This window comes from Apteryx mantelli, chromosome 15, assembly GCF_036417845.1.
Source record: "Apteryx mantelli isolate bAptMan1 chromosome 15, bAptMan1.hap1, whole genome shotgun sequence".
NCBI lineage: Eukaryota > Metazoa > Chordata > Aves > Apterygiformes > Apterygidae > Apteryx > Apteryx mantelli.
The window spans coordinates 12,000,930-12,023,602 of NC_089992.1; the positions used below are offsets into that span (position 1 = coordinate 12,000,930).

General features: G+C 43.2%; 1 protein-coding gene across 1 annotated transcript; it reads left to right on the plus strand.

Moving 5' to 3' along the window:
* The first annotated feature begins 2,397 nt into the window (after positions 1 to 2,397).
* On the plus strand, positions 2,398 to 22,576 carry FSD2 (fibronectin type III and SPRY domain containing 2). The gene is made up of 12 exons (XM_013957266.2): positions 2,398 to 4,077; positions 4,167 to 4,262; positions 5,300 to 5,533; positions 6,839 to 6,861; positions 7,855 to 7,976; positions 9,085 to 9,240; positions 10,438 to 10,572; positions 11,411 to 11,564; positions 12,834 to 12,967; positions 15,188 to 15,320; positions 18,931 to 19,107; positions 21,707 to 22,576. Exons 1-12 carry the CDS (start codon positions 3,334 to 3,336, stop codon positions 21,957 to 21,959), a joined length of 2,361 nt encoding a protein of 786 aa, XP_013812720.2. The 5' UTR covers positions 2,398 to 3,333; the 3' UTR covers positions 21,960 to 22,576.
* Positions 22,577 to 22,673: the final 97 nt, after the last annotated feature.

Sequence of the window (22,673 nt, forward strand, 5' to 3'; positions counted from 1 at the left end):
AAAGTTTTATATATATATATAATATATATATATAAAAAAAATGCAATGTTCTCAAACATATTTAAAAATATCTTGCCAGCAAGGTTAGCTCAGTAGTTTGTTCACAAACAAAGGATTATGTCTTCTGGATAACTGAAAGGTTTGTGGATTTAAGTGGATATATAGAGCTCAAATGCTACAGTAATCACAATAATCAGTGGTAATATGTGGCCTACATTTTTTTACCAGGTGATCTGCTACTGAGCATAGAATGAAGCGATATGTTCCTATGAAAACCCTCCTCTTACTGAGCCATTAGCCACTTTCTTCATTATAATTAGCTTTCCATGAGGTCTAACATACACATCGGGGGCGCGAGTGTATGTATATGTGCAGCAAGTGTGTACATTGTGGTTTCTGATAGCAATTTTCTAGAATCTGATCTTGATTCCCACCAACCCCAGTAGTAAACCTTTTCTTTATTTAAGAGGGAGAAGGATTTTGCCGTTAACCTTTCATAAAGAAAAGAACAGATACTTACATTTAATTTTCAGTGTTGCTGTTTGTATGTGTTCATCCATTTGAGTTAGTTTGCACAGAATACACGTTTTGTGTATCAGACACAAGATACTCACCCTAGGAAAACATGTCTAGAGTCAGTGACTGAAACCTCGGTTGGGTTTATTAACAGTTCAGAAAGTGAGAGCGTGCTCTGGTTTTAAGGAGGGGTCTGTATAAATGTTCCAAGTACTTCAAGTCCAGGAATCACACAGAACTTTCATAACCTTTTTTCAGTGCATGACATTCATCCTGGTGACACTCAAGTAGCAGGCTGCTGAAGGACAGCTGGGGCACATCTATATTTGTTCCATTGCTCATTGCTGGCACGTCCCTATCTGAGCAAAGAGGCGGTCTAGGGTTACTGCAATAACTCTTCCAACTGCAGTCATAGGGAAGTGGCAGGGAATTGCCTTCACGTGAATTAATTTTTACTAGGTGAAATAAATTTGAAGTTTGATGTCATCTGAGCTATCAGAAGAATTTATGACGTCTTAAGATAGAAGGCAAGTTTTTAGGTTGTAACACTTCTTTGTTACATGTTTGAGATAATTGATGGTCATGGACTTAAACATTCTTCACTGTAATTGTATCTGTGTCTGTAAACTGAGCAAACACATCATCTGAAAATCTTATTTAGGCAGCAGGGTTCCAGACAAGCTTAATTATGCTCATTTTAATTTATGTAACTTAATTTCATTTTGGTAGGAAAAATACTTGTTAATTCACTTTTCTAGTTAGTAGTAGCTTGTAAAGCAAGCCTTATTGTTATAATTATGGGGAAAAAAATCTTTGCAGGAGCCAGACAACATTTCCTGGTACGTTTCAAGACCTTTTCTCTGTTTAATATGGTAGAATTTGCATGATTTATTTTATCACCTTTAGCATAAATAGTATTTCTACTTAATTCAGTAATTCAGTATTTTTGTCTATAGTAGGATGTTGTTAGCTCTGAAGTGTCCATTTATGCCTGTAGTGCCAGAAGAGAACGATGAACTTTGGTGTGTGTTTTCTTATAGATCCAGCAGGTTGGACTGCTTTCTGTCATTGATACAAAACTGGAGATTGGGAAATTTTTCAGCATTTTTCACCAGTTTCAAGAGTTGCTTTCTGATGAGTCACTGTCTTTGTTGACTTTGTTAGCCAAGCAATTCTCAGGAGTATTAGTAAAATATTGATGAAATAAATTTGAGGCGATAGCAAGTCCTGGAAACTACAACAAGCATAAAAAGTAGTTTGAATCCAAAACTTAAGTGGAAGCTTCTGCAAAAGCTCTGATAACTTTAATGAGTGACTGACCTTTTGGCTTTTTTCTGTGAGAAAATGGTTTTAAAGCTTTCATGTGCTTCACTGAGTTAGGACTAGATGCAACTAGAGTTTCATTAATATTCAGCTGAAGTCTTTCCATGAACTCTTTTGACTATAGTAGTAAACTGCTGGGAAAATGGATCTGAGTAGTTTTGTGACTGTGATCTTTTAGTGCTGGTGAACTGCGGAGGGCTGTGGAGACATTGCGGCTGTGACGGAGCACCAAATGGTCTCCCTGTCCTAGCATCATTTTGTGTGCTGATATTAATACCAGGCTGGTTGGAAGATGTGGGTTTGGGGAGTCTGCAAGGGGCAAATGAAAGTCCTGGCTGTGGGCAGAGTGCATGCTGCTAGTGCAGGAGATCTGCAGTACATTATATTCTACCTCATTCTCAGTATCTGTGAGGGTGCTTGAGGTTTTCCATGCACATATATGTTTCTAGATGTACAGAGAGTTGAGTACCTGTGTAAGAATATAACAGAAGTGTCATGGAGAAAAAAAATCTCCTTTTATTATCACAAACTGCATCAACAGAGCATTATTAAGGCTGCAAAGCAAGCTTACAAAAATTAGAGAATGACAGAATTCACACTGCCTTTGTACCTTTAATGTTGTCCCATGTGCATCTGCTTTATAATACAGGTTTGTGTTTCACGTCCACATATTAGTTTCACACCTCCTACATTGCACAGGGTAGACAAAGGCACAAACTCCAGGTCAGAACAGACCTCTCTTCTTTCAGGGGTCAGTGACCTGCCTCGCTTCCTAATTACTGTGCACTTTACCATGGGGATCATCGCTGATCTTTTTCTGAGAGCTTCATTTGTGGAAAAAAAAATTTTTTTCTCAGCACTTGAGGACCTCCAAAAAGCAATATTTATCCCTATTTTATAGAAGGCACCTGAAGCCCGGAGAGAGAATAAATTAAAAGAAACTTCATGTTTTGAATGACAGTTTGAAAAATCCAGAACAAGATTTTTCAGAGCATTTGCCTGTCTGTTATATGACATCAGTATCACAAGAGAGAGCATCCTACAGTATGCTTGACCAGCAGTTCAGAAACAGCACTTGACAGCAGCTGAAGGGTGAACTGGTTTCAAACCAGGCCCTCTCCAACTCTAGCTTAAGCACTATATGTACCTGTAGCACAGGCCCAGTGTCGAGCTGAAGGCAGGACTACTCGACAATTTGTAAATCGGACATTGGAGCCATAGATCAGCTACTCAGAAAACAGGATACACAGGTGGAAACAGCTTTCTGCTATACTTTGCACAGTGGTAAGAAAAGCCAAGCATCCAATTAGGAAATGAAACTACCAGCTTTGGTGTTTGCCATGCCTACCTCCAGGTTGTCGGCCAACCCTATTCCATCTGTTTGTTTTTAAGCAAAAAACCATCATGGTTGCTATCTAAGTATGTAGTTAAAGATCCTTCTTTTCTTTTACAGGATTGAGACGCATCATCTCAAAAGCCTCGCTGAGGATACCAATGTCGTCCAGATCTGGCAATACACAAGAGTATGAAACTAGGGATCAATTGCCTGGTCGTTCAGCTTCCCCACTGGTCCCAGAGACTAGTGAGCCTGAGACTGAAGGCTTGGTATTTTATCACATGGATCTTTATGGATCAAAGGAGAGGTTTGATATCTTTCCTGAAGAGTCACATGGTCAAGGAGACAGATCTCTGGAGGATATTAGAGAGGAATCTGCACTGAGCAGCAAAAAACTTCAGAGCACACAAGAAGCTGGATATGACTTGGGAAAGGAGGTTGAGGAGCTGGCCAAGATGTATGGACTTGATGAGGATAGAGAAAAAGAGCTTGAGCTCCTTGGAGGACATCTGGTGATGGTGGAGAGCAAACGGCCACCTACTCACACTGGAAAAGCAGGATCACAAGGCTCTTTATATAATGCATCAAAAAGCAGCTCCCCAGTGAAAGATCAAAGTCAAAGCATAAAGCAACAGGGATTTATTCGTGAGGCTTCTCAAGATGAAGATCAGAACAAAGCAGGAGCAGATGATGAGGCTCAGAGCCATGCACGGTCCAGAGAGGGGCTTAGCAGCTGTGGCGTGTCGGATGAGCGGAGCAGCCAGGCAGTCAGTGAAGAGGAGGAAGCAGCTGATGTTTTTTGCTCCACCTGCAAGATTCCAATCCGAGCTTTTGACAAACTGTTTGGGGAGCACAAGGATCACGAGGTGGCTCAGCTCCCCAGTGCTGTGGAAAGCGAGAAGGTAAGAGTAACGCAAGTGTGGGCTTCTTTTGTGCTGTGTGCCTGTGAAACGCTAATCAGGCATATTGAGAATCATGCTGTGTTTGGTAGGAGGAGATTCATAAAAACATGTGCAGATTGGAAGAGCAGATTGCTCAGATGGAAAACTTTGCCAGTCACTTGGAAGAAATCTTCATCACCGTAGAGGTAAGGCATTTCTTCTTGGGCTAACTCTGTGGTGCTGGGTTTAGAGCTGTTTTGACAGAATCACAATGTTCGGTTGTTAACAAGGTAATTACTATAATAAAGCCCAGATTTATCTTGGGGTTTGCCTAGGCTGGGGTGCTCAGGAAAATTCATCCTGATGAATTTTTTAAGTGGATTAGCAAAACCACATTAAACCTTTGCACAGACACTTGTATTCAGAAATAAAGTGATCCCCACTCAGGTAATCATATTTTAAATGGCTGAGGACCTGTGATCGAACTAATCCATCCGCAGTGCACCCCCTGTGTTCATTTGGATTTGCTTAGAGAAGCACCAGGCACAGCCCAGCCCTTGGACAGAGAGCATTCAAGCTACACAGCACTGAAAGGGTTGCGCTCCCGCTCGGCTGATGTCAACTTGGCCCCAGGGGAAGGGGCCCAGCTGGCAGCAAGTCGAATTGAAGCAGTAACTCAAGGCACCTACTGTCTTTTCTCTGCTGCATGTGGCACAGAGGGACATCAGTGCCTGAGCAGGGGGCAGCTGCTGGCAATAAAGCCTCGCCTGCTCCTTAAATCTTCCCTCCTGATGGTTTCTCCAGCAGCGAGTGAGGATATAGATATTAGCTGCTCAGCTCCCCTAGAGCGAATCCATGGATCCCACTGGGTTGCCATGGTTTCTCTAGTGGAAGGATGTGCTTGGCTCTGGTGGAAGTACTTGGGAGATTAGGGCTAGAATGCATCCCTAGTTGTGCATCCCTGGGCTTAGATTGGAGACAGTTGCCCTGCGTCATTGTTTTTATTATAATTTCTGATGCTCTTATTATGTCTGGAACCAAATCCAATACTCTGTCATGCCTCAGTGCGGGTGAAGGATTTGAATAAACCCCTAAAAATGCAAATTAGCCAAATAACAGTTTCGATGTACTGGCATTGCCTCCCTGGCAAGGAGAATTTTAGGCAGGCCTGATTAAGATTTTTCTCTGTCTGAGCTGTGAATCAGGCCTGGCTGCAAGAAACAAAACCCCAAATGCCTTGCAGGAGAACTTTGGGAGGCAGGAGCAGAACTTTGAGGTGCATTACAACGATGCAGTACAAGTGCTTGCCCAGAAATACGAAGAACAGGTGGAAGCACTGGGGGAAGAGAAGAGAAAGAAGCTGGAAGCTTTATACGGGCAGCTGGTCAGTTGTGGGGAACATCTTGACACCTGCAAGGAGCTGACAGACACAACCCAGGAGCTCTACCTGGAAAATGACAAAGCTGATTTTATAAAGGTAAAGAATTTAAACTGGCAGATGCTCTTGCTGCTTGCAAGTAGTCCCGAGCTGGGAAGTCCCAAGTGACTTTATTACCATAGAGCATTCGGGGAGCCAGGGTCCATGGCGTTGTCACTGCTCCGGGGGCTTGCCATGGTGGCACTGACTTGGTGGGGCAACACAATGGAGCAGCAGCAGTTTATCACTAGTATGCTCAATGATTTATGGGTCTCTTTGGGGTTCAGAGAGAAGATGTTTCTCTAAAAAGCTTGCCTCAGAAAACTCTGTAAGCACTTAGCAGCGTTCATTGCCTCATGCAGGCTCAGCTCTCTCGCTCTGTTCTGGGCTCACAGCAGGCAGACCGATGCAGCTACTTTGGAAGATGTTTCTTTTTCTTGCTCATTTTGTTGGAAAGCTCAGCTAAACAGGAGGCTCCAAACTAAATACATTAAAAGCTCCTACAAAGTGATGGATGAATCCCACTGCCAAAGAGATGTCAAGAAGTAATTTTTCTTTGGCAGGTAGAAAAATAATTGGAAAAAAATAACCAGAATTTTCACAGCTAATGAGTGATCGTTCTCATCTGAACTGTCCTGTGACTTGGGTGGGTGGAAGCATTTCTATAGCACAGCTAAAGTAACTTTTGAACTGGACGTTAAACAACTCTCCTCTCTAACACCTCCAGTCTGCTGCAATGGATCAGCTTGCTGTTTCAGTCCAACCTGCTGAGCTCTTTTCATGAGTTGACTTTTTCCTTTCCTCTGCATCCCTGGGAATAACCTTATTTTCTCCTTAGCTCTTAAGCAATTTTACATCATCCCTAGGAACCATTGTTTCAACCTTTTGGGGGGTCTGAGGCTCCTCTGCCAGGATAGCCCAAAGAAGTGAATTGGTCTTGATCATGAGGAGCTTTCAGCCTGACTGCTTAGGTTTTTCCAGGAACTGCAACTCTCTCTTCAGGACAAATGGCCTCTACCTGCTCACCAAGTTATTTTCCCCAAATGTTGTTGGTTTCTGTTTGTGAAGGGTCTGCTGGCAGTTTGCACACTCGAGGAGGGAAATAGGCTAGAGTCTACATGGGTAGTCTCTGCCTGATATTGCATGTTACCCTACTGTCCATTCACCCAAGTTCCGTCCATTTGAATGGGCAGTTAGGCAGGGCTTTGTTCCTTGAGCTAGGTGAGATTCAGTTAGCTAGCTCTAAAGGCTGCATTTGAGACAAGTTCATATAAGACAGGTCAACAGCATGATGTAGTCTGCCTCTGGACTAATGCAAGAAATGGATCCTTTCTATCTTTAACCCTCTCTCTCTGTCTTCTACAGGCAGCAGTAACCATGGTTGACAGGTAGTATCAGAGTCTGGGATTTTGTATTGCATTTCTTCCTCATTATCTGACACTATTACTGGAGACACTTGCATGTTCTAAATTTCATTCAGGCACACAAATGTTACTGATGCTACTAGAGCTGTCAAAGTCTTTAGTGTTTCTGGTTTAACCTGCAGCAGGATAAGTTGCTCTAAAACGTTTAACACTCAAAGCTAGTTCTGAGCCAATTTCAAAAAACCCCAAAGGAGAGTCAGAGCATGAATAAATCACTGTTTTCAGCTTAGTCATAGCGAACTAATTGCAGAGAAACAGGATTGCCAAAGGTCTTAAAAGAAATGCTCTGGATACAAATCTGCCTAAAACTGATCTCCCTAAATAGGTTTATTAGTAACAAGCTTATTTATGCATTAATATAGAGGGGTAGAAAGTCAGGCTGTGAGTGCTCAAAACAGGTAGTGAAAGATCTTGGAGCAATTGGAAGAAATCTTAAGGCACACTAAATCAATTGCAAAAAATATGCATCTTAATTCACTGTCATCCATTATGAAAACACGCAGAAGAGATACTCCTTTGTTTCAGATATTACAACACCTAAAACCTTGAGGCCCTGAATGAACAGTAGTGTCATAAATTCTAAATAATGAGCTAACAGCTTGCTTCTCGCAGAGAGGTGCTAGGGGAAATCTCCATCGGCTGCTCAGCGGGAGCGCTCTGCGTGGCGGCCAGCCTGCTGCGTGAGTGGGACGCACAGAGCGTGGTCTGCCAGTCCCATCGGATCCAGCTCTGCTTGGGTTTGACAACTTGGAGCGCTGAGCTGATGTACGGCCATGTATCTCCAAGCAAAGGGCATGGGGAGGCTGAGCTTTGCGCAACTATGGAAACACTGTTTTAAGGAAATAACTATTATTTTAGAGTTTGCTGTTCCTTGCATGTTCTTAACATGGGTATCACAGAAAGATCTCTCCAATGGTATGGTACTTTCAATTAGACATTTTTTTCTTACAATTATAGACTGCAAGAATTCTTAAAGAAAGAAGTGGATTTAGAGCTTTCAGTGCTGCCAGACTTTGAAGAGAGAGTCATAGATTTCTCTGAAGTTGAACAACTAATGAACTCCATTAATACTATTTCAGGTACTCTTCCTATCTGAACATTATTTCAGACCTATTTACATTTAATTAAGGATGTACATTAAACAGAAGTCCATTACTTCTTTTAAAGATGAACTGCAAAGGCAGAATTAGCTTCTCCCTAGTTTTCCTTCTAGATTTTTTTGTTCTCCAATATATAGAGAGACACTGGAAGCTATTTTGGGATTCTTTTTTTTCATTTGTTTTCAGTATAAAATTACTGTAACTGTCAAGTTTGGTCTTCTCTACGTTTTCTGGATGATTTCTTAGAAGACTCACAAAGATTCAGCCTTTCTGTTCAGGGATCAGCCATGCTGAGTTGGTAATAACTTGTCTTACCTTGTAGTTGCTTGAACAAAGTAGAGATTTCTTGAAGCAACCTGCCCTACTTCTCTCAATAACCAGATTTCAGTGGCTTGATCCTCTGATATTTAGCAAACTTTTTTCCTGTCATCCTTGGAAAATAGAGCAAAACTCCTCCAAATTTCTAAGGATTAAAAAAAAAACAAAACAGAAAACACATTGAATCTTTTCTGGCACATCATAAAGAGCCAGCAAGGACAATATGCATTTTTGCTACTCTTGCATTGTGTTTTCTTAGAGTAAAATAGCATTTGGCATTTGCTTGTTTGTGCTGCTGACCCAGTGTTGGACAGTTTTTCCTTCAGCTTTACCTCCAGAGGCTCCTCAGTGCTGGAGCTGGTTGGCATTGGTGCAGTTCCTGGCAGATGCCGCTCCTGTGCTAGCTCGCTGGGGAACAGCAGCTCACACACAGAGGAGGTCACGTTTACGGAGAAGGCTTGGGCTGAGGGTTATGTATTTTGTTGTTTTGATTTTGATTTGAAGCAAGGCTAGCTCATACACCAGTGATCTGATTATCATGTGTGACTATTTACAGGGTCAGCTCCTAACTTTTCTCCGTGTGAGAGGAATATCAGCCTCTACACAATGCTGAGGCTTTGTGTAAAGGCTTTTGTGGGAGAAGTGTTTGCCTGCGAACAAAATATCTTGCTTCTATCAAGGAAACATGCCCCTCTGTCGGCAAATAGGAATAGGTCCTGTTCTTGGCTGTCCTTGCGTGTTCACAAACTGACCTGTTTTCCTTCTGCAGCTCCTTGTGCCCCTGTGATCAATCCCCAAGCTCCCAATGCAGCGACTGGCACCTCACTGAGAGTTTGTTGGGGCCTCTTCTCAGACGACACTGTCGAGTGCTACCAACTGTGCTATAAACCAGTGAGCGACGAGAGGTGCAGTGAGGAACAAGCAGGTAAGGAGGCCTAAACACAAGAGGACAGCTTGACCCCCACTGACCAAAACAGCTGGTTCCTAGCCCTGTTCTCAACATTGGCTGTCACAATGGTCTTGGCAAACATAGCAGCTGGGGCGTGATACAGTCTGGCACAAAAGGAACAAAGCTTTCCCACCTTCCCCAAATATACATCAAAATTACCTAGTAAAAGACAAGTGAAATCCAACACTTTGAAGCGCCTCCAGCCTTTGCTGTGGCAACCAGTGCACCTTCTGTAGCTACCCTCCCTGCCACCAGAACTGTCACATCTGCCACAACAGCTCCTGCTTCTGGCTTTATTACCCTTTCCCCTGCCAGGTCTGCTGCGGTGACCCATCACAGTGGCAGAGACAGGACCAGGGGAGCAGCTGGGATAGCAGGAGTGGGAAGGGGGCAGTGCATAGAGTCAGTTCTCAACAGCAGCTTTTGCTTTTCTGGGGCATGGGCACTGTGTTAGGCACAGATGTGCTGCATCCGCTGCAAAGCACAGTATTTTTAGAGGACAAATCACCATATTCTTGGCATGCCCACTTAAACCCCCACAGTCATTTTACAGTTTATCTCAATGCTAATAATAGGCTGTAACTCCCCATCACCCCCACACACAAAAAAAGAACCACAGAACCATCTCAAAATGTCCCAGCCTGGTAATAAAACTGTGTTTGCTAATAATACTGTTGCAAACTCTTTTATTGAAAGCACACAGTTACTTTTCCAGCATAAGTGGAAGCTTGTAGGGTACCAAATGGCCTGTTCAGAAAGAAAAGCAGAACCTGTCCAAACTTTGTAAAACAAAGAATGAGAAACGAGCAATGAAATTGCTTTGACTATTGTCCCACTGCTAGGATGAGCTACCAGGCAGCATCCCCAGAGTGGGAACGTGCAAGGTCTGTTCAGAAAAAACTCAGTGACAGGTGGGTGACATTCCTTCCTAATTTTTTTTTTTTGAGTGACGTTGCTCCTACAGAAGCTGATGCCTTCTTTGATTTATGCCTCCTTAGAGGAAGGCATGGTGAAGCAGCCTGACAGCTAATCAAAGGGCACGGATGACAAGGAGCTCTCTTGAACTCAGCACATGAAGCAATGAGCCTCAATTCCATTATCTGAGGAGGCTTTGGGTGGGTAACTGTATAAATACACATAATGCATGTAAATGCTTTGTTGTTTTCATTTCAGAGCATATGCTAAAAGTCAAAGAAACATACTGCACCATTACTAATCTGTTGCCGAATACACAATATGAATTTTGGGTCAGTGCTTTAAATGCCTCTGGCATCAGTCCACCAAGTGAAAGAGCAGTTTATGTAACAGGTAAACATATTTTGTAATACAAGTATGTGACCTTCATAGTAAAATTCGCTACAGTCTCTGGATTTTATGCCAATACTTTCTGGGTGCTTTTCCCTTTCTACTGACTGCAGGGGAGTTTCTTATTATCCCTGTTTTAGAGCTGAGAAAACAGAAGCACAGAGGCAAAATAGCTTGTTTAAGGACAAGCACATAGGAGAGCTGGAGCAGGGCTCACGTCTCCCAGGTCCCGATGCCAGCCCGTGTTGCTCTCCCTTTAGTGGCCTCTAGGCATTTTGTGGGTTCACCTACTAGGCTGCCCTTTTAACTGCAGTTCAGTCAAGCACATTTTGATTAGTGGGGCTTGTCTTAGGGAATTATTCCTGATAGCTGAACTGCCACAAGATTAAACACAGACCCTGGTTCTCTTTTGTAAAATCCTGACATCAAATTGAGCAAGTCAGAGCGAGCCCTTCAAGCACTCATTCCAGAGATCTTTGACATCTTAGAGCAGAGAAGGGATGCACCTCACAGTGGCATAGATAAAACCAGTGACAGAAAGAAAAGGATTTGGGGACCTGTCTTTATCCATGTTCTTTCTCTGACTAATTATCTTGGGACCTTAATAGTCCAAATGAAGTCTTTGAATTTCTTTTTTTTGTATTTGAATTATTATTTGAACTATTATCGGCCTGCTTGCTGTTTATTATCCACTGGGAAAGGCAGATTTCTTTAAGCATAAATAAACAACTTTAAATAAACATCTTTGTTCTGTTTTTTTTTTTTTTTTAATCTTCAGAGCATGTTTGTTGCAAACATTGTCAAGCAACTACTTAAAATTGCTCTTTTGCCTACTTTTTAGCTCCTTCACCACCTGCCATTAAGACTAAAAAGATCCGAAGCTGTGAAAACGCAGCACTCGTGTGTTGGGAATCTAGAGACATTAACCCTGTTGATTCCTACATGGTCGAATTGTCCAAGCTGACAGATGAAGAAAATGGGGATATTATCACTGAGTGAGTTACTATCCCATCGAGTTCCTGATTTGTAGAGATGAAACCATTTCATGTCACCAGCTAGCACTAAGAAAGGATCCATGATTCTTTGGTCAAAAACCCAAGACAACATATTCAGAACAGTACAAGTCTAAGGATGTGCAGAACAATCCCTGGGGAACTGGGGGACCATATTGGGTGTCTGAAAAAATGAATTGTGTAACAAGAAGTATTTTAGTAGCCTGTGATGTGATTTGCCTGGGTGAGGAAGTAGAAATGCTCAGCTGTCATTAGAATCCACCCTTGACATTAACGGCAGCAGGATCAGGCATATGTGTATTTGAGCTTTGGACGCCTAAAAAATGTATTGGGCTAAAGTGAGGCCAAAACTGTGGAGGTCCCAGAGTGGTGCTGCAAGGAGGAAGCAGCTAAATTTAGTACTGCATTTCAGTGTCCCAAGGTATGATGAAAGAATATGCTTATGAATCTGCTCTTCCTTTTTTCACTATGACTAAACCCAGCCAAAATGAAGAAGTATGTGAAATCTAATCACAGAAGTCTAGTTCTATTACAGTGACATTCACATAACCTTTCCCTCCCTGAATAGCCAGCTGGATTTGCAAGTTCATCCATTAGATTTTGAGGAGACAGGAAGTTTAAATCCAGTTTAAAATCATTTAATGCAATTGTAAGTGATGATTGTGTAAATATTTCATAACAAATTATTTCAAAGAATTAGATCTCTGTGTTTGAAGGCTATCTGTGAAGAGCCTATGATTTTTTTTTTTGCTAGAAATGGTCTGAGGACATTTTTTTCTGCATTTTAGAGCTGCAGAAATATCTTTCTGTATGAAGTTTGAAATCTAAACATTCAAGCTGTGTTGCCTACTTGTGAGTGGTCAGATGAGATAATAGCATTTTTTCCCCTGTACTCTGGGTAGTGTAACTCCTGTTAGGCATTTGAGGTGACCACTTACAGGAAGGCAAATGTTTTACATTTGTAGGAATTCACCTTTATGAACATTTCTGTAATACAAATTTCACTGTATAAATGCTAATGGAAAATGAATATACAGAGCACTGGGAAAAAGGCAGAAGTAAATTAAAAAAAAAAGAAATGTCACAGACTATCTTCCACCCCTGCTTTTGGCAACTGGAAATAGTACAGTGTTGTTGAAGGGTTAAATAGAAGCTGATCATATAATTTCTTCTTTGTTGTTCAGAAAAATAGCCTGAAAGGCTTACCTTTATTCTCTCCCCTATAATTTTCCATGTATTTATTTTCTGCAGATCTATTATTGGGATCCCTAACTGTGAAGTTCTAATTCACCTCCAGCCAACACAACGCTATCACATCTCTGTTAGAGCTCTAAACCTGGGCGGTTCCAGTGAAAGAAGTGAACCTGTACTGATACACACCACAGGTACTGTGCAGCTCTGATCAGCTGCCTAACATAGCATCTATTATCTCAACAGAAAGATTCCTGCTGATTTCAATGGTCTTTGGATTAGGTCCTAATCTCTTGTAGATAATTACACACTTGGTAACCTTTTAGAAATGAAAAAATTTTTTGTAACAATAAGGGTATTGCTTTAGCTCTGTAATTCAAAATTATTTCTGTTGAGTTTGTTTGATACTTGAAAGTTACTCATTTCTAAACAATGCCAAAAGACTAGATAACCCAGTGCTCCCAGCCATGGCCAGCTAACCAAATATTAACACACCAGTGAAGAAAGTCAAAGTGCGGTTTTACTTAACTCCAGAGATTACCTTATAATGATGCTGCTACTGGAAAGCATGGCTGAGCCAGTCAGTTGGCACTTCCCAGAGGCGTATTGATATACAAAACCTTCCTTTGCACATGTTAAAATATCTCCAGCTTGGCTAGGAAAAGCTCTGCAGTCTGGTTTCGTCAGTCTGGGGTAGCTAAGGAAAAAGGCAGTTCTGTTTTGAGCTGGAATTTTGGCAGTTGGTAGCTGACATAGTTAGTGTCACAACAGGCAAGAGTTAATGTTCTCCCCAAAAGCGAAGTTGAAAACCCTTTCCCTTCCCAGGCATCTAATCAGAGCTCATTTTAATGGCTCATAGGCTGACACCTGTTTTCATTTGCACCATTGCTAGAATGATTGTGCAGCTTCACTGGGGTGTCTTGGACCTCCCACATCCGTCACACGCACTCTGCACCGTACTTGTGCCTCTTCTGCACTCACTTCCTGTGAGAGATTTACAGAGTGTGCTTATTCGTCCAGCTGACCACATATCCATGTAAGACAATCTAGGAAAGGGCTTTAACACAGCATTGGCTATATTTCAGTAAGAAACCTCTTTTTGCTACACACCAGTAACACCTGAGAAAAGAAACGATCATTCTTAAATCCCTGGAGGGGTAGGCTGTCAGCGTGTTACCATCATTTGTGTGTATTTCACCTACTTCAGTCAAACTCAGTATTTGAAATTACCATTTCTGCTTGCACAGCATGTATTTGTTTTCAGCAGCACATGCTTGTAATTGCCCTGTCACTGTTTGTATTGTATTTCCATTGAAGTAACTTGCATTTTGATTATAATGATTTCTTTGGGGATTAGCAGGGAGAGATTTATCTTCCCAGAGTCTACATTATGCAAACAGCTGATGCAAATTGTTCTGTCAACTGCAAGCACTCATCTCCAACACTGGGAATGACCTTTGGTTCTTACTTAGTGGAGATGACACACAAACATGAACTACAAACAGCAGCTGTGACGTGCACTGCTGCTCATCCGAGCACAGTGCGTCAGACCTGCTTTGTGATGCCTGCAAAGGGAGAAAAGCAGAAGTACTTTCATCCTGGGCTGCCCTGCTAACTTGGCTCTCTGAGGGTTGCTCTGACCAGAAGCCACTTCAGCACAAGGGTGGTGGACCTGTGGTGGACTAGCAGGGGTCCCTTTCCAGCCTCACACCCTGGGATAGCCAGGCACACATGCTGCCTGGGACCTTACAGCAGCCCTCACAACAGCTGCTAGAGTCACCCTCGGGAGGAGGCACTTCCCAGATGGTCACCAGCACTGCTCTGGGTGAAGCCCAGTCAGGAACAGGCTGGGCCAACTGGAGATGAACAGGTGGGTGAGACCAAACTGAATGACCCCCTACACTGGGGTGCTGAGTGAGGCACCTTTGCAGTGCAAAAGCCCTTCTCTTCAAACTGTACCCAGCATTTATAGGGAAGAGTGGGGCCATGGAGAGGCCTTTAAACCCTGTTTCTCCTTTCAATACTTAAAAATAAACTACTTCACCTCTGAGAAAGATGACCTGGAACTGGACACTGCATTGCAGGGAGGACCCATCACCTTTGAACAGCTGCTTCCTGGGCAATGTCTGCAGCTTTAAGCCTTGGTTGGGTTCAAAACCAGGCTAAGGCCTGTTTTCTGCATTTCACAAGGCTGTATCTAAACAGTATTAAGCTGTAAGTTATTGCTGTAACACCTGTTTATTTATAAGCCCCAAAGCAGACAAACTTGGCCTTTCAGTCAGCCAGATTCCTTCCAGAATGCTGGTTAAACTTCTTGTGGATCCAAAGAGCATTTCCCCGCACCCATGCTGCAAACCTTAATGCCCTATGGAGCTCCTGGAGCTGCTATCCTCTGGCATTCCCTTCTCTTGCAGGTACCTACTTCTGTCTTAATGAGGACACAGCCCATCCATTACTGGCAATTCTAGACGATGGATTTACAATTGCATGTGATGAACTGGAAAACCCAGAGTGTGATTTGCCCATCTACGATAACAGCTTTACAAGGTATACCTAAGAATTTCAGTTGCAATTAATGCACGTGGTTCATGGCTGCTTCTCCCACCACACACCCCTACCTTGAATTTAAATCCCACTAAAAAGTCTTACTGATATGGCAGCTCTTCTCACATTCAGTCCAGGCACCAACCAATTAAAACTTTCAGACAACATGCATGTGTATAATGTATAGTGTTTGTTTTAGTGTCTTGGTTTTTGCACAGATGAGCTATGGTTGTTTTTTAGGCAACTGCAAACACATTTGTGGGTACTTTCAAAGGACTAGAAAAATACTGATTACTCACCTTTCAGAAAATCAAATTTCTTCAAAGGTATTCCCAGTTGGACTCCCAAAATGATAATTCAGTTTGAAGTGGTAGGCCATTAACCCTCCGCTCTTCTTTGTAATCTTTTAGTTTAGAGGTAGAAAAGGACCTCCACTTTGTTCCTTGGTTTTCACATGCGTTGACATTTGGGGTAGGGAGAGAGGGAAATCTCTTGAAACTGAAATTGTCCTCACTTGGTATCAGCACAGAGGATCTTGAAGCTGACTGTTACATCTGTGCTTTGCTTATTTTTTACTTTTTTTGGCATAGACTAGACAAAGCAAAAGACACTGCTTCAAACCATTCTTTGCTTCATTTCTCATCTGTCTGTGCTGGGCATACCTTGGTCACAGACAAAATGACCTACAGATATTAATGGAAGGCCTTTTGCATAGTCCCTTGGAGAGTAAAACCCCATGGTTTCACTGGGGTTATTGATTCCCGATGCTGTTACTGAACTCCCTGTGGCTTGCTGCTCTTTTCTGAGAATTTCTAAGGTGGCGGATTCCTATAACCTACACCACCTCTTTTTACATGAGATGTGCACCAACTTTAGCCATTTCTGAAACTCTCTTCCCATTTAATTCTTTACAGCGCCCGAAGAACTCCAGCAAATGTTGAAGGAAAAAAAAAAAGATCAAAACCCATAAGCTCTTAATACAGCAGTAATGGGATTTTTTTTTTTTAAATGGCATAGCTATTAGGTTCTCTTTTAAGTACAGTGATCCAGCACTTGCACACTTCTGAGACTTGAGAAGCTGTTTCTCCCTGCTGGCTGATGCTCCCTCTCCCCTGCCCCATCCTCTACAAGCTGCCACATTGCCAAGGCAATGCAGCCTCATACGTAATGTGCACAATGTAACGTGCCTGTCCTTCCCAGGTCTCACTATCACGCATGGTGATTTGAGGGTTGTTTTTAGATAGCTCTGTTCAATGGGGAACCACCCACCACTCATCTTATGTAAAATCTTCTTCACTACAGCTCAAACTACAGGGGGAAGGGGCAAAAAAAAAAAAAAAAAAAAAAAAAAATCTATTGGTGCTTTGGGCCCCTAAGCCTCATCTTTGAAAGGGGCTTCTGTAGTTTAGAGCACAGAATTTTTTTAAATAGATACCCAGAAGTGCCCAGTGGGGCTTTTAGCAGCTTTCATTGATTTTGTGAGCTAAATCCTCTCTCTAGCTGCTACTTTGGAATTTAAGCATCACTTAGAAGTTAATGCAAGTTAGCAAAAGGGATTACAGAGGCAGCCAGCCAGCCACAATTATGTACAAACCTACTCAGACATGTTGGGCACCTTGGGCTAAATTTGAACAGGTATTTAAGTGCCAAAGCAAATGCTAAGGAAGGGAGAGTGGTATGAACACTTACCTCTTGCTGAAAAATCTAGCGGAATTGGTCAGCTCATAGCATTTGGGCCTATGGATTTTGCTTTCAAAACAAAATTAGGCCCTTTGCCACTGAAGTGACAGCCTCAGCTTGCTGCAATACATCAGCTTCTAGTCAGCACCAGGGAAGCAGCATATAAGAAGGACAGGCATCTGCAGACACAGATTAACACAAACCCACAATTTAGCCCCTCCATGGAAATGCAAGGCTGTTTTGTGCCGTGTGGTGTTACTAGGGGGTTTGGTGGAAAAGAGCCAGGGCATAGAAGATTCTCTTCATTAAAGTCATCAAGATGAGCCAAAATGGGATTTCATCCACCTTCCACAGGGTGCTTTTATGTTTCACAGAAACAGCCAGAGCTGGCACTCATCTCATTCTGAACTCTGAGGCTGAGTTTTTGATGCCACTGTGAACTCTCAGAAGCTTCTTTCATGCCAGGATACTGCGAAAAAAATATTTCCAAGCCAAAATGACTAATACATGATGAGGAAATTACATAGTAAACTCTTCTTTCTGAAGTTATATGATCTCCAAAAGGCTGATGTGTTTCCTAACCACAGCAGCCCTTACAGTCTGACTCAGGTTTGCCTTGGTGGCTTTGCAACTCATCACTATGACAATACTTTGTTCACAGAAGGTTGCCCATCCATTTTGCATTGCTCTTTTTCCTTTTCAGTCTTCATCAGCGCAGCTTCTGAGTCCCAATTTCAGCAGCCTTTATCCTGTTCCCAAGACATCTACTTGTACTTCTAATGAACTCTCTACTTGCTTTAAATGATTGCTGCTGATGTGGCACAACACACAAGTCACTGCCCTGTCCTGCTGTGCATGCCCATCCTTACATATCAGGCTCAGCATGCTGGGAGTGCAGTTTTTTCTCAGCATCACCTGCAGGTAGAGGAGCTCAGTGTCTGCCAGCAATGTTTTTTGCCTTTGTAATTTACATCCTTAGACAACCTACCACAGAAATGCACAGGCTGTGACTCCACGTTAAAAAATTAGCTGTGTTTTGAAACCTGCCCTGTGATGCAGCAATGACAGTTGATACACCGTGTACTTTTCCTGATGCAAAGCCTGGGTGTAGGCGTTCAGGACTCATGCTGCCTTCTTAAATTAAGGTGTTTCAGAAGCATTTGGCATAGATTATTTTGCCCCGCTTTCAAACTTGCATCTTCAAAGTCCCCAACTCCTTTGACTCTGAGACAGTGCCTGTAAGTCAAGCTGAAGGGTCTTCTTTTGGGGTGTTGTCTTTGCCTGTCTCTCCTACACACCTTTTTAAGAATCATCCTTTACGTGGTTCCTTTGATCCTCATTTCAAAAAGGTTCACCGTTAAACCTTTCATGGCCCAGATACCTAAGTGTATTCCAGGCTCTGCTACTGTGTTCAATTCTTGCTAGTCCATCTAAACACTGCATGGGCAGGTCTTCCCCTCCCAACTGCCCCAGGAGTTTCATGTTGTTACAGTGCTCCATTCCTGCTGGTGGGTGACATGCAAAGCCCTGGGTTGTTTGGGAAGAAAATACAAAACCTGTAGCCCTTTTCCCACACGATACTGGGGTTCACTAGAGCACTCTATTTTCTAGCAAGTAATAACTTATCCAGAAAACCTAGAGAGCACAGGCTGCTGTTCTCCCTATTCCTGAAAGGGCTCGGGGAACTCTTTTATTCAAAGCTACACAAAGATAAAGACAGGATAGGTGTCACAAAGAAACCTGCAGGTTCTGTGTCAGGTCCTCAGCACACAGACTTCACTGTAGTCAAAAATCCACCCTGCACTGCTAGGGAGACAACAAAAGTGACTTAATTATTGATATGTAATGTCCAGGTACATTATATACCTAAGGATTTTAAATAGCAATGCCAAAGATCCCTGCCAAAGCACATAGCCCTGTCTGTCTCCCACAGGTGTATTGGGATCCTGGGCAGTCTGATCCCATTTCCAGGAAAGCATTACTGGGAGGTGGAAGTTGAGGAAGATACAGAATACAGAATTGGTGTGGCTTTTGAAAACACTCCGAGACATGGTTATCTGGGGGCAAACAACTCATCCTGGTGCATGAGACATATCATCACACCATCAAGGTAAGGGCCATGGAGGCTACAGGTCCCCTACAGAACACTTCCTACAGGTACACCAGCAGGCAGAGCGGCAGAGAGCTCCTATTTGTACAGGGCAGCCACAGATTTTATATCAAAGCTCAAACCAAGTACTTAACTAGAGGCCTCTGACATTCAATCTTTGGCACTTTGAATGGTTTTTAGAAGGATACTGGACTCTTTAAGCAAATCTTGCCATTAAATAACATTCTTACATTGAAACAGGCAATCCCAAGAGCAAATCTGAACAAAATTTGCATTACAAAAGTTAGCTGTAAAGGCCTTGTTCTAGGTTACTGAAACACCAGTGGGAAGCCAGCCAGTTACAGATCCATATAGCCTAGAAGCCATACATGGTATCTGGCTAAACTCAGTTGTATCCAACTGCTTTTGATCTCTCTCCTCTGTAAGGAGGTACCTAACAGCCATACCTGCATGCAGAAATGTCAGCTCCCCCTTATGTCTCGGTTGAATCTGCTCATTCTCCCCAGGACACCAAAAGCTGTGTTAGTATCATCTCCTTTGACACCTTGTGAAGCATCCAAGGAAAGAAAGCAAGTCGCATACCCAGGGTGGGATTCATGTGTCCTTTCTTTAGCCACCTACCTTAGGGTGAGATGAATCAAGATCTACCAAAGGCTAGAAATGGAGTCTCAATGGCCAATTTAAACATAAGGTGAGTGTCCAGTTCCACCCAAACACATATTTGGAATGGGAGCGTCCTATCAGGCTAGAGATTCCAACTCCCTCTTATTAGATAGACCCCTGTTCCCACTGGCTGGGAAGTGCTCTGATCACTAGTTCTGCTGCAATAGGATGGTGGCTCCCCTCAGAATTGAGCCCAGCATTTTGGATCCCACAAGGAGCTTGGTCAAAGGGCCATTTGATGGCATCCCCAACTATTTCCCACTGCTTCTCTGAACCCCTCCCCACTCAGCCTGCAAGAGCTGCCAGTGTGCCTCTGCATTCCCTTGAACAGGGAGCCCAAATACCACCTGTGTCCCAAGCACACAGGCTATCAGCAAATGGTAACGGCAGCATAGCATGGTCCCAAAGATGCCTGTCCTCTGCCTGCTGGTACTCAGGGAGAGGTTTTAACTGCAGCAGTTGGCCTGCTGCATAGCCAGAGTCCTTAGTTGTACTGCCGTTCACCACCCACACAGCAAGAAATGCTGCTTAATGAGGGAGACTAAACCCACTAAAGTTAATGACTCTCCCTTACACTGCAGGAAGGCTAATTTGATTTCTTTGCTACATTGAGCTAAGAGGTACATTGAGGTTTGTTTCATTCTTCTGGAGCAATGAGCATGGACATCAGGGGAGAGAAAACAGAGCTGGGCCATTGCTTGGTTTGAGTCACTGCCATACCCATTTCTACAGGGAAATTTTCTGATTTGAGTGGTGTGGGTGGAGGAGGTGGTTAGGGAAGAAGCTGGCCCTCGTGAAATGCCAGATAACTCACTGCAGCTAAGTAAAATTTCTCATTTCTGCTCAGAAAGGCATGTTCCTATAAAAATCTCATTTTTGATTGTGGCATGTCACACTAGGGAGAGCTGTTTAAGTAACTGTTAAAGGACCTCAGCATTACTCAAACAGTGACTACCTGGGGGAGAAGAGGGCTATCCTCATGAGGAAGCTGTTGTTTCACCAGTACTACCTACAGAGCACCTTCCTGGCCACCACTAATCTACAGCCCAAGAGCCACAATTAAAAGTGGCCACCCTCTAGTAAATGAATATGCATAGCTGGAGCAGACTGGACCCTCCTTACCAACACTACCCTGGCTGAACGGGAGGTTTTGTAGGAAAAGTAGCCAGAAAGGCCATTAGAGAATGGAGTTTGAAAAATGAAGCCAAATAGCCTAGCTGATGCCTAGCCACTCTGAGTCAGGGATTACGCTCCCTCATTACTGCTCTGAACGTGGGTGGGAGCAGTTCCCATGCCTTTGGCAGGGAAGAGGGCTCAGTACCACTGGCCCCTGGGGAGTAAGTTGGCAGCACTGCAGGGCCTGGAAAGACAGGACTGAGTCACCTCTCCACCTCTCTCCTTGGCAGTGCCTACAGCTACCTAGCTGCAAAGCTGAGATGATCATGTTGCTCTCAAGCAAGTTTAACTGGCCTAACACAGAGCATATCTCTTCCACAGAAGGGACAACTTCAGACAAAAGCTAGCAGCACAGGTGCACCCTCTGGTTTACCAGACACCTGCACTGCCTCTTTCACTGAGGGAAGAATTGGAGAGTCCCACGTCTTGCTCTAATCTTGTCCCAGTCTAAGGGTTACCACCAGTCCAGAATATGAAATAAAATGCCTATTACATGGGTTAGGCAGGCAAGTCTGGGCATCGCAGGATAGGGCTGTGTGGAACAGGAGAGCACACCACTGCTGGGCAAACACAGCCATTGCTCAGCAGAGCAGTTGGGACTGAGGCTATACACACGGTGCATACAGGAGAGGTGGGACTGTATTTACCCTGCACGTGTGAAGCTGGAAACGTACCCTAGAACACAGCTGTGTGCACAAAATGCTTCCTTCGAGAGCAGCCAGCGTGCCCTCAGTTAGATGTGTCTGTTTCTTGCCTACAGGCACAAGTATGAATTCCTGCACAGTGGGATGACGCCAGACATCAGAATTACTATTCCCCCCAGACGGATTGGCATCCTGCTAGACTATGAGAACTGCAAACTGTCCTTTTTCAATGCAGATATTGCCCAGCACCTTTACACATTCAACTCGCGCTTCCAGCATTTTGTCCACCCCTGCTTTGCTTTGGAAACGCCTGGTATCCTACGGATTCATAATGGCATTGCCATGCCTCTGTGCACTGCTTTCCCATAACCTTGTATTCTGCAACTGCCACATCTCCATATAATGTACTTTGAGAAAAGCCCTCTTTCATCATTAACTGCTCCATCATGCTCTTTATATACGAGCTTTCTCCCATGAAAGGTAGTAAAACTTCCCTGATCCAAAGAAGCTGCCAAGCCTGAGCCCTTAGACCCTTACAGTTTCCTCTTAAGCAGGATCTTAGCAGAAAAGCATTACAGTCACAAGACCCATCAGCATCCTGGGCCTGTTCTCAGAATTCTCCAGTTAGAAATAAATACCATCCCTCTCAGAGGTGACACTACCACCAAGCAACAGTGGCAGCTGGATTACTGCTTCCTCCAGTACCCATTTTATGCCTAGGGAACTCCCCTGTTCCTAAGCAAGCATTAATTCCACTCTTGTGTCTGCTGAAGAGCTAAAAAGTTGAAGAAAAACAAAAATAGCAAAAGGCATAATCACTGTACAGCTGCTAGACAGAGCTGAAAACACTCCAGCCATGAAGCTGAACTCACAATCAAGTATTCTTGTCGCTACATGAAGTCTGTGAAACAAGATAATCAAATATGCCTCCCTTGTGTGTGAAACTGTTAGCTCGTACCATGCACAGTGAGGTTTTTTGAAATAAGCATTCACTATATTCTTAAATATTAAAAGATATTTTTACAAAATGCCCATGCTCTTCATTCATTCCTCCAGGGGAACAAACAACACAAAAACCAATGG

Bases quoted from the DNA above. Each gene is read 5' to 3' on its own strand.
- FSD2 (XM_013957266.2), top strand. From the start codon at position 3,334: ATGTCGTCCAGATCTGGCAATACACAAGAGTATGAAACTAGGGATCAA. The intron at 4,078-4,166 runs GTAAGAGTAACG...TGTGTTTGGTAG, and splicing joins GTGCTGTGGAAAGCGAGAAG to GAGGAGATTCATAAAAACAT. The intron at 5,534-6,838 runs GTAAAGAATTTA...TGTCTTCTACAG, and splicing joins ACAAAGCTGATTTTATAAAG to GCAGCAGTAACCATGGTTGA.